Below are 12,643 nucleotides of genomic sequence, written 5' to 3'. Positions count from 1 at the left end.
ATCTGCACTCATGTTCATTGCAGGTTATTCCCATTAACCAGGCTATAGAAGCAATTCATGTACCCATTGATGGATGAATAGATAGTGTGATGTATATTTAGAATATCATAAAATATCATGTAGCTTTATGAGTAGGAAAAGTAATCTGTGATATGAATAAACCTAGGGAATGTTATGCAAAGTAAAATGAGCAAGAGAGAAAAGAGAAATAATACAGGATCTCACATATGGAATCTAAAAAGTCAAACTTATAGAACCAGAAAGTAGAATAGTGATTGCCAAAGCCTAAGGAGCAAGAAATAGGGAGACATTGATCAGGGGAACAAAGTGTCAATTATATAAGATGAAGATTAAGAATTTCTGGAAATCCCTTTTATAGCAATGTGATTATAGTTAGCAATACTGCATTGTACGCTTGAAATTTCCTAGGTGAGTGAATCTTTTTTTTTTTTCCATTTATTTTTATTAGTTGGAGGCTAATTACTTTACAACATTGCAGTGGTTTTTGTCATACATTGAAATGAATTAAGCCATGGATTTACATGTATTCCCCATCCCGGTCCCCCCTCCCACCTCCCTCTCCACCCCATCCCTCTGGGTCTTCCCAGTGCACCAGGCCTGAGCACTTGTCTAATAGCCAGGTCATGGAAGCAACCTAGGTGAGTGGATCTTAAGTGTTATCACCAAACACCAAAAAAAGAAAAATTAGTAGCAACGTAAGTCATGAATATGTAAAATGGTTGATTGTGGCAATTACTTAACAAGGTACATGGTTGTTGCTGTTCAGTTGTTAAGTCATGTCCAACTCTTTGCAACCCCAAGGACTGCAGCATGCCAGGCTTCTCTGCACTTCACTACCTCTGGGAGTTTGATCAAACTCATGTCCATTAAATTGATGATGCTATCCAGCCATCTCATCCTCTGTCACCCCCTTCTCCTCCTGCCCTCAATCTTTCCCAGCATCAGGGTCTTTTCCAGTAAGTAGGCTCTTCACATCAGTTGGCCAAAGTATTGAGCTTCAGCTTCAGCAGCAGTCCTTCCAATGAATATTCAGGCTTGATTTCCTGTAGGACTGACAGGTTTGATCTCTTTTCTGTCCAAGGAACTCTTAAGAGTCATCTCCAGCACCACAAGTTGAATACTTAAATCAAAATATCATTATATACCTTCACACACACAATTTTATTTGTCCATGATACTTCAATAAATGAGGCAGAGAGAGAAAAACAGAGTCAAGAACTTCAAATGGTTCTCATTAATTTTGTACCCTCACTGATCTGGCTATCAAGTAATCAGCTGTGGTTTCCAATAAGGATTTAACATTCATAACAAAATAGGAACTCTTCCATGACTTGATTCAATGGGGAAAATACATCACAGGTCCACACACTGGGATTGTGCCTCTTTGTTATTACATGATGCTCATTTTTCTTAACAATCCAGGTTCAGGCAAAGGGTCTCCCAAAAACTTAGTTTCAGGTGTAGGGAATTTAATTGCTTGCTAAAGAATGGGTGAATCTCTAATATGTCACTCCTGAATACCTGCTTCTAATGCAAAGCCTTTCCATCAGAGGAGATAATTCCTCAGAGAGAAAGCAGAAACTGCAAAACAAGGTCCCTGAACCTTATGGAAATCTCTGTAAACAGCAATAAAGGACAAAGTGAAAATGACCGGTCTTGTAGCTCACTTTTCCAAAGCAAGATTCATTATGTGCACAGTGAACCATTTGAATATGCTTCCTCCACACTTTCTGCCTCTTGCCCTGTGGGAACAGAGAGATTTATTTAAGATCACTTCTCCATAGTGTTTCAAGTGAACCTCTTCTAAATTCAAACAAGTGAACAGATTTCAACAGATCTTCTTGAAGAAATTTCGAGGCTTGAAGCTAGGTGGGAAGGTTTTGATTTCTAAGAAGGCTTTCACTTTTTTAAACATATTTATTGAGGTATAATCAATATTCCTAAAAAAGTACACATATTGAAGGTAGACAATTTCTTAACAATTGCTCATTTCACAGTTAGTTATATGAATAGGCTCTGCTCAAGTGTGACATTTTTCATACTGAAAGTTACTTATTACAAGAATCGGTCAGTTTGAATATAGGATTTTTTTCTGGGCACCTCAAACATCACTAAAATCATCTCAAAGAATTGAGGTAAGATTTTCAATAGTACCAATATTTATTATAGATTATTACTTCCCATGTATACTACTCATTATTTTTCAGCACTTTTCAGATATAGTCATAGAATATTTGATCTTCATTCCAATTTTTCAAAAGGTAGTTTGTGATTTTATTAATTTAATTTGAAAGTTGGATATTTTGAGGCTTATAGAGGTTAAACAAATTGTAGGCACCCAGCTCTCTGACACCGTGACTAGGCTTTGTCATGAGGCTTCTCATTACATGTCTGCATAAGCACTTAAAGGCACAGTAAGTGCCTTTAGTAAGGAAAACTATTGGTGAGGATTAAAACAAAATTTAAATATATTTCACATATATAAAAGAGGAAATTACAAATATTAGCGACATAAATCATCAGCAGTCTCATCAAACACAAATATGGAGGCTCTCGTGAGAAAAATTGCTAAGGATAAGAGGAGTCTCCACTGCGTCTTTGAGAGTAAAATTGGTGGTGATTCTTCTGGAGCTCATTGCACAGTTAAACAGTTCTTTCTACTCCAACTGTTAATTCTTCCTACCCCACAGGTGTATACACAGTTACAGAAGTAACCAAAAGCTCTTTTTTTGCATCCATGGCACCATGGTGGATGTGTTCATACATATTCCCTCAATTATTCTGATGATCTATGAGGTGGATACCATTATTATAAATTTGTAACTGAAAAAACAAGGGTATGAGGTGACAAAGAAATGTACCTTAGATGAAAGAGGTTGCATTCAGAAGAATCAGGATTTGAATCAGGTTTTTCTGATTGAAAGGTTGTTGCTGAACGATAAGACACGGGATTCTTGGCCTCCGGAGGAGACGAATTCAATCCAGGGCCAGAGAAGAGGCCGGATTGGCTCAGAGCTTTTGTGTAATAAAGTTTTATTAAAGTATGAAGGAGATAGAGAAAGCTTCTGACACAGGCATCAGAAGGGGGCAAAAGAGTACCCCCCTCCTAGTCTTTAGCTGTATGTTATATAGTCACTCACAGTCTGTTAATGAAAAGAAAGGAATGTCATAAAATTTAGAATGGCACCAGATAATTCATCCCTGGCCATAAAACGATTGACTTGAATCTTGTAGAAGGGCAGAATACCAACAAATAGTTTCATTTACATAGATTAGGGGAACAATACCTGAGTAAGTAAGTTAGGCCGTTTGGCGGAACCAACTTGAAGATAGAGTCTGGGGTACATTAACATAGCTTAAGACAACATTTCCATAAGAAAAAGAAATGTATTGGTTAACTCAAGGTTTGAGAGTAGTTAGCTTTAGGTGAGACCAGGTGTCATGGCAACACAGCATTTTAAGAGAAACCTCCTTTTAAATTTGTATAGAGAAGGAAAAACATATCGCTGGTTTGTTTCCTCCTGCCGCTTAAGAGAGATAAAAATGTCTGGCACTTGCAGCCTCTTTCCTCCGTTTGGAGACCCCTGGCCTTCCCGCCTGTTACCCTCTCATGATGCTCAAACAATATTCATTTTTTAACATTTTGCAGATAAATCTGGTGTCCCAGTCTTTGGAGTGGTGTTAGAGAATGGAGAGTTAGGCCTGAGGGAAAGGTCAAGATGGAAGGACCGTTCAATGAATGCAATACCACATTTTACTTACTATTTGAGAGTTCAAAGATGTCATTGTGTGTGTGTGTGTGTGGTGTGTGTGTGTGTGTGCTGATGAAATTGTTCTGTATAAACTTGCTTCTGAAGTAGTATTAAAATAATTTGAATTATTATCAAAATGAGATTACTAGTTCAACATTGTCTATCATAACTTAACAATGTTGGGTATAGGTTAAAATTTTGAAGGGAAAATTAATAAATAAGATTAACCTGAGACTTAATGTTGGCGCTGCCCATTATTAACCACTTGGTGGTGGACAAAATCCTAAATTTCTCTATGCTTCTCTTTCCTAATGTATAAAATCAGTATAAAAATGATAGTAACAAGTGAAGTAGCTCAGTCGTGTCTGACTCTGAGATCCCATGGACTGTAGCCTACAAGTCCTCCATCCATGAGATTTTCCAGGCAAGAGTACTGGAGTGGGTTGCCATTTCCTTCTCCAGAGGATCTTCCTAACCCAGGGATCGAACCTGGGTCTCCCACATTGTAGGCAGATGCTTTACCATCTGAGCCACCAGGGAAGTCCTAAAAATGATAGCAGTGAGTATCTTTTAGGTTTGAACTAAGGATTACATGTCTGAATAAGCACTTAAAGTCACAGTAAGTGTGCAGTTTTAGTGTAAGCATTATTATTACAACTGCTAACATTAGTCTATGGCATTGCTTCCTCACCTGCAGAGTGGATGATATGATACCAATTGCACAGGTTGTTATTGCTAAGAAAAGGAAGCGAGGATGTGAATCATGTGCTACTACACCATGCACACAGCAGTCATTCATTCTTGTTGCTGTTTAGTCAGTAAATCCTGCCTGACTCTTTGCAACCCCATGGACTGTAGCCTGCCAGTTTCCTCTGTCTAGGCAATTTTACAGGTAAGAATATGAGAATGAGTTGCCATTTCCTTCTCCAGGATATCTTCCCAAACCAGGGACTGAACATTGCATTGTCTCCTTCATTAGCAGGGAGATTCTTTACCACTAACCTACTAAGCTACCCAATCATTCATGGGCTTCCCTGGTGACTCAGTGGTAAAGAACCTGCCTGGGTTCGATTCTTGGTTTGGGAAGATTCCCCTGGAGAAGGAAATTGCAACCCACTCCAGTATTCTTGCCTAGAGAATTTCAAGGACAGAGGAGCCTGGTGGGCTACAGTCCATGGGTTTGCAAAGAGTTGGGCATGACTGAGTGACTAACTTATAAGACTTACATTATTGTTAAGTGATTAGATTTAGTCAACATACATTACAAATACTTTTAATTAACTCTTGTATTGATTTTTTTTATATTCCCATCACCATCTTCCTGTTACTCTTTTTCCAACTCTTATAAGAAGTTTCTGTGGTTTCTGTCTCCGTCTTGCATCCCTTTAGTGAACCTCAGCCAGCTTCATCTAAGATACATAAAGATCTTTACTGGAATAACATACAAGATTCCCTCTTGATCAAATTCCTTTCATCCCTCTACTCACATTAACAACCTTCCAAAATTCCCCGTTTCTTAGGGAGTAAAAAGAAACTTCCTAAACTTTCTATTCATGGCTTTATGTCTATTTTCTAACTCCTTTCAAACACATCTGCCATTATTTGGGAAATCTACTACTTCAATTCAGTAGTAACTTGAGATATCTCAGAAGATAAAGGTCTCCCACGTATGTGGTTACAGGAATAATCTTAAAATCTTATAATGTTTTATCTGTCAAATAAACTCAAAAGAATCCACACTCATTCTATCCTGGGCATTTATCACTTATTGGAATGGAGTATAATAAATTCAAAGTTGCATGAATGAAAATTGTGGTTTTCTTTCAGGTAATGAAATGAACCATTATATGAAACACATGAAGAACAGGAACGTGACAGAGTTTGTTCTACTGGGGCTCACAGAGAATCCAAAGATGCAGAAAATTGTATTTGCTGTGTTTCTGGTCATCTACCTCACCACTGTGGTAGGGAATGTGCTCATCATGGTCACCATTAATGTCAGTTCATCATTGAGGTCTCCCATGTACTTTTTCCTGGCCCATCTCTCCTTTGTTGATGCCTGCTATTCCTCTGTAAGTACCCCCAAGCTGATTGCAGATTCACTCTATGAAAAGAAGACTATCCTATTTAATGGTTGCATGACTCAAATCTTTGGGGAACATTTCTTTGGAGGTGCTGAGATAATCCTGCTCACTGTGATGGCCTATGACCGCTACGTGGCCATCTGCAAGCCCTTGCACTATACAACCATCATGAATCGGCAGCTGTGTGGACTGCTAGTGGGAGTGTCATGGGTGGGAGGCTATCTTCATGGATTCATACAGATTCTCTTTATTTTCCAATTACCCTTCTGTGGCCCTAATGTCATAGACCACTTTATGTGTGATCTGAACCCTTTGCTCGAAACTTGCCTGCACTGATACCCACACTCTAGGGCTCTTTGTTGCTGCCAACAGTGGTTTAATCTGTCTGTTAAACTTCCTTCTCTTGCTGGTCTCCTATGTGGCCATCCTTTACTCCCTAAAGACCTACAGTTTGGAGGCAAGACACAAAGCCTTCTCCACCTGTGTCTCCCACATCACAGTGGTTGTCTTATTCTTTGTGCCCTGCACATTTGTGTACATGAGACCTGCAGCTACTTTACCTATTGATAAAGCAGTTGCTGTATTCTACACTATGATAACTCCCATGTTAAATCCCTTAATCTATACCTTGAGAAATGCCCAGATGAAAAATGCCATTAGGAAATTGTGTAGTAGGAAAGTTATTTCAGATGAGAGATAAATGTACCTAGAACTTAACATTGATTAGTGTTAGTCTCTCAGTTGTGCCTGACTCTTTGTGACACCATGAACTATGTAGCCCACCAGGCAAATGTCAAAATGACATTTTGGATGAGCTCAGTAAGAACTACTTAAGGGATAAAGAAATTAACTACAGAAAAATAAATAGAAAAAAAAGAGAAAATTATAGTATTTTTGTTGAATGGAACAGAAATAGTTGCACAAAAGGAGAAAAACATAACCCATCACCATTTCTTTCATACATAGAAGATTCTACCAAATTGATGTTAAGTTTTAAAACAGCAACCATGAATGTGAATTCATAGACTTTCCTTCTGATAAATTTTTTAAAATGCTAAGTAGTTTGGTTTTGAGCAGTAATCTTTACAAGAATCCTAAGAAGCAGGCACTGCTATCATCCCAATTTTGTAAGTGAGGAAATATTCAGAAAGGGGAGGATATTAAAACAGACATATTGAAGAGTCAGTAATCAAAATATGATTGATTCTCCAGACCATGATCTTAATTGCTGTGATACACTCTCCTGCAATAATGATGGAAAGGTAATATAATTAATAGTTGCTCAGCTGGTAAAGAATCTGCCTGCAATGTGAGAAACCTGGGTTCAATCTCTGGGTTGGGAAGATACCCTGGAGAAAGGAATGGCTACCCAATACAGAATTCTGGCCTCTCTAATACCAATATAATACCCTCTAGGTCCATTCATATTGTCACAAATGGCAAGATTTAATTCTTTTTCTTTTTCCATTAATTTTCACTAGTAACTCTATATACCATTGTTGACAGTGGTATGTTGACTCACATTATAGTATATACTTATTTCATAGCTATAAAAGCAATGCATTATTGAACTTCTGTAGCAGTTAAATGAAGATTGCACAATTTTTCCCTATTTTCTTGTAGGTTTCAGAATATTAGTACTGCTCATGACACCACCTTAGGTTGAAAAATAATCATAAAAAATGATGACTCAAAAGAACATCTTGCTATTAGACAGGAATTTTATTTATTATATATGCAGTTATATTCCACAAAGTATTTGCCTGATATATAATAATCATCAAGATGTGGGAATACCAGACCACCTTACCTGCCTTCTGAGAAATATGTATGCAGATCAAGAAGCAACAGTTAGAACTGGACATGGAACAATGGACTGGTTCCAAATTGGGAAAGGAGTAGGTCAAGGCTGTATATTGTCACCCTGCTTATTTAACTTCTATGCAGAGTACATCATGAGAAATGCTGGGCTGGATGAAGCACAAGCTGGAATCAAGATTGCTGGGAGAAATATCAATAACCTCAGGTATGCAGATGACACCACACTTATGGCAGAAAGTGAAGAGGAACTGAAGATCCTCTTGATGAAAGTGAAAGAGGAGACTGAAAAAGTCGTCTTAAAACTCAACATTCAGAAAACTAATATCATGGCATCTGTCCTATCACTTCATTGGCAAATAGATGGGGAAACAATGAAAACAGTGACAGATTTTATTTTCTTGGGCTCCAAAATCACTGCAGTTGGTGACTCCAGCCATGACATTAAAGGACACTTGATTCTTCGAAGAAAAGCTGTGACCAACCTAGACAGCATATTAAAAAGCAGAGACATTACTTTGCCAACAAAGGTCTGGATAATCAAGGCTATGGTCCTCCCAGAGATCATGTACAATTGTGAGATCTGGACCATAAAGAAGGAAGGACGCCAAAGAATTGATGTCTTCAAACTGTGGTTCTGGAGAAGACTCCAGACTCCTAAAAGTGCCATGGACAGCAAGGAGATCAAACCAGTCATTCTTAAGGGAGATCAACTCTGAATATTCACCTGAAGGACTGATGAAGCTGAAGCTGAAACTCCAGACAACTCATTGGAAAAGTCCCTGATGATGGGAAAGATTGAGGGCAGAAGAAGAGGGTCAGAGGATGCGATGGCTGTATGACATCACTGATTCAATAAACATGAACTTGGGAAAACTCTGAGAGATGATGAGGGACAGGGAGGCCTGGTGTGCTGCAGTCCATGGCATTGCAGAGTCAGGCACAACTGGGTGACTGAACAATAACAAATAATGTCTATAATAATCTAAGAAGGTATGCATAAAGATATGTGTGCATACATGCATGCTCAATCCTGTCCAATTCTTTGCAACCCCATTGACTGTAGCCCCCTCTCTGTCCATGTGATTCCCAAACAAGAGTAGTGGAGTGGGTTGCCATTCCTACTCCAGGGAAATTGACCCAGGGATTGAACCTGTGTCTCTTGCATTTCCTGCATTGGCAGGCAGATTCTTTACCACTGGCACCACCTTGGGAAGCAGAAAAAGGAAAGTATCAAAAAGTGTCATAAAGAGGAAAGCATCAAAACATATATAATGGAAAGCCAGTAATCAAAATTTACTAATTTCCCAGGTTAGGCTGAACATCAATGAACTTCCAGGCAATGATGACAGAATGCTTAGATAATTGTACTACTAACCATTTACTGAGACAGGACCTGTGCATAACAGAGTATATATTGGATCATTATCACTAAAAATCTAATAATTTTTCATTAATAACTGTGCTTGTTTTTATATATCACAATTGATAGTCACATAGTACCTGAAATATTATAGTATGTAACTATTTAATGCTATAAACACACTGGCCTGTCTACCTCTGAGGGGTAGATAATGAATATTACACCATTTCCAAATTTCCTTGTAGCCTTCAGCACCATTTAGTATTGCTCATATAACCCATGCTCTGCTGGTAACACATCAGAAAGAGTAAAGACTCAAATAAAAGAACATTTTGATGTCAGAAAAGAATTTCTATTTTTGACATATACAGTCACACTCTGTAAAGTACTGTAAAGTACTTGCCTACTATATAGCAATAGTTTCTACAAGATAGCACAATATCATATCCATGGTAAATATTGAATGTGTGGGTGAATATATAAAGGAAAACAATTAAATTCACTAAAATGAAGTCCAAAAAGTAGTACTAGAGGCTAGGGAATTCATTTCTACTTTAAGTTGATTCAACTTCAAGGAAAAGTCTGGCTTGACCTCAGGGGGAACTACAATTTGCTTTTATTCCTGTTTAAACTGAGGATGAGAAAGAAATTTAAACTACACTTCTCAGCATATGAGTGAATAGTTTACCTTAATATTCTCCCTACTCTCAGCAAGATTTTTTCTCTTATTAATATGAGCTCTTTTTTTTTCATTTATTTTTATTAGTTGGAGGCTAATTACTTTACAACATTGCAGTGGTTTTTGTCATACATTGAAATGAATTAGCCATGGATTTACATGTATTCCCCATCCCGGTTCCCCCTCCCACCTCCCTCTCCACCCGATCCCTCTGGGTCTTCCCAGTGCACCAGCCCTGAGCACTTGTCTCATACATCCAACCAGGGCTGGTGATCTGTTTCACTCTAGATAATATACATGTTTTGATGCTGTTTTCTTGAAACATCCCACACTCGCCTTCTCCCACAGAGTCCATATACACCATGGAATATTACTCAGCCATTAAAAAGAATTCATTTGAATCAGTTCTAATGAGATGGATGAAACTGGAGCCCATTATACAGAGTGAAGTAAGCCAGAAAAATAAAGACCATTACAGTATACTAACACATATATATGGAATTTAGAAAGATGGTAATGATAACCCTATATGCAAAACAGAAAAAGAGACTCAGATGTATAGAATATGAGCTCTTTAAGCTATACTCTTCAGTTAACCTATCTACTTTTCAGTAACATTTCATTATTAAAAGCTGCTTTTAAAAATACATGGCTCTGTCTACATCCAAAGCTTTTTCAAGATAAATGCACTCATTTTATTCTTTTTTGTCTTAATTCATTAGCTAGGAAATATTTGGGGCACACAGAATATATCAGATGTTGATAGTTTCTAAGGTTGCAATGGTAAAAAAGAAAAAAGAGAGAGACCTGGATTCTGCCTTCAAAAAGCTTAAGATCCATTGAAAACCTCCCAAAAGGAAGTAAAAAATTACAACAAGATGTTATAAATTATAAAATAGTGGAAGGACAAGGTACCATGAAATGTGTAGGGAATAGAAATTTGTACAGCCACTATGGAAAATCAGTACGGAGGCCCCTTAAAAAACTAAAACTGCCAATAAAATGGACAACTTGGAAGAAATGGACAAGTTCTTAGAGAAGTATAACTTTCCAAAACTGAACCAGGAAGGAATAGAAGATCTTAACAAAACGATCACAAGCAAGGAAATCGAAACTGTAATCAGAAATCTTCCAGCAAACAAAAGCCCAGGACCAGATGGCTTCACAGCTGAATTCTACCAAAAATTTAGAGAAGAGCTAACACCTGTCTTACTCAAACTCTTCCAGAAAATTGCAGAAGAAGGTAAACTTCCAAACTCATTCTATGAGGCCACCATCACCCTAATTCCAAAAACAGACAAAGATGCCACAAAAAAAGAAAGAAAACTACAGGCCAATATCACTGATGAACATAGATGCAAAAATTCTTAACAAAATTCTAGCAAACAGAATCCAACAATATATTAAAAAAAATCATACATCATGACCAAGTAGGCTTTATCCCAGGAATGCAAGGATTCTTTAATATCCGGAAATCAATCAATGTAATACACCACATTAACAAATTGAAAGATAAAAACCATATGATTATCTCAATAGATGCAGAAAAAGCCTTTGACAAAATTCAACATCCATTTATGATTAAAACTCTCCAGAAAGCAGGAATAGAAGGAACATACCTCAACATAATAAAAGCTATATATGACAAACCCACTGCAAGCATCACCCTCAATGGTGAAAAATTGAAAGCATTTCCCCTGAAATCAGGAACAAGACAAGGGTGCCCACTCTCACCACTACTATTCAACATAGTTTTGGAAGTTTTGGTCACAGCAATCAGGGCAGAAAAAGAAGTAGAAGGAATCCAGATAGGAAAAGTAAGAAGTGAAACTCTCTCTGTTTGCAGATGACATGATCCTCTACATAGAAAACACTAAAGACTCTACCAGAAAATTACTAGAGCTAATCAATGAATATAGTAAAGTTGCAGGATATAAAATTAACACACAGAAATCTCTTGCATTCCTATACACTAACAATGAGAAAACAGAAAGAGAAATTAAGGAAACAATACCATTCACCATTGCAACAAAAAGACTAAAATACTTAGGAGTATATCTACCTAAAGAAACAAAAGACCTATACATAGAAAACTATAAAACACTGATGAAAGAAATCAAAGAGGACACAAACAGATGGAGAAATATACCGTGTTCATGGATTGGAAGAATCAATATTGTCAAAATGGCTATACTACCCAAAGCAATCTATAGATTCAATGCAATCCCTATCAAACTACCAACGGTATTTTTCACAGAACTAGAACAAATAATTTCACAGTTTGTATGGAAATACAAAAAACCTCGAATAGCCAAAGTAATCCTGAGAAAGAAGAATGGAACTGGAGGAATTAATCTGCCTGACTTCAGACTCTACTACAAAGCCACAGTCATCAAGACAGTATGGTACTGGCACAAAGACAGAAATATAGATCAATGGAACAAAATAGACAGCCCAGAGATAAATCCACGAACCTATGGTCACCTTATCTTTGACAAAGGAGGCAAGGATATACAACGGAAAAAGATAACCTCTTTAACAAGTGGTGCTGGGAAAACTGGTCAACCACCTGTAAAAGAATGAAACTAGAACACTTTCTAACACCATACACAAAAATAAACTCAAAATGGATTAAAGATCTAAATATAAGACCAGAAACTATAAAACTCCTAGAGGAGAGAACATAGGCAAAATGCTCTCCGACATAAATCACAGCAGAATCCTTTATGACCACATCCCAGAATTTTAGAAACAAAAGCAAAAATAAACAAATGGGACCTAATGAAACTTAAAGGCTTTTGCACAACAAAGGAAACTATAAGCAAGGTGAAAAGACAGCCCTCAGATTGGGAGAAAATAATAGCAAACGAAGCAACAGACAAAGGATTAATCTCAAAAATATACAAGCAACTCCTCCAGCTCAACT

The 12,643-nt window shown here is 37.4% G+C and overlaps 1 protein-coding gene across 1 annotated transcript; it reads left to right on the top strand.

The window, feature by feature from the left end:
• The first annotated feature begins 5,620 nt into the window (after positions 1-5,620).
• On the top strand, positions 5,621-6,557 carry LOC139029564 (olfactory receptor 4C13-like). The gene is given in 2 exon segments (XM_070464691.1): positions 5,621-6,178; positions 6,180-6,557. Coding segments are annotated over 2 exon segments (936 nt in total).
• Positions 6,558-12,643: the final 6,086 nt, after the last annotated feature.

The sequence above is a fragment of the Odocoileus virginianus genome, unplaced genomic scaffold, assembly GCF_023699985.2.
Source record: "Odocoileus virginianus isolate 20LAN1187 ecotype Illinois unplaced genomic scaffold, Ovbor_1.2 Unplaced_Contig_60, whole genome shotgun sequence".
NCBI lineage: Eukaryota > Metazoa > Chordata > Mammalia > Artiodactyla > Cervidae > Odocoileus > Odocoileus virginianus.
Note: the sequence above shows the minus strand (reverse complement) of the source record. Positions and strands in the feature narration are given on the sequence as shown.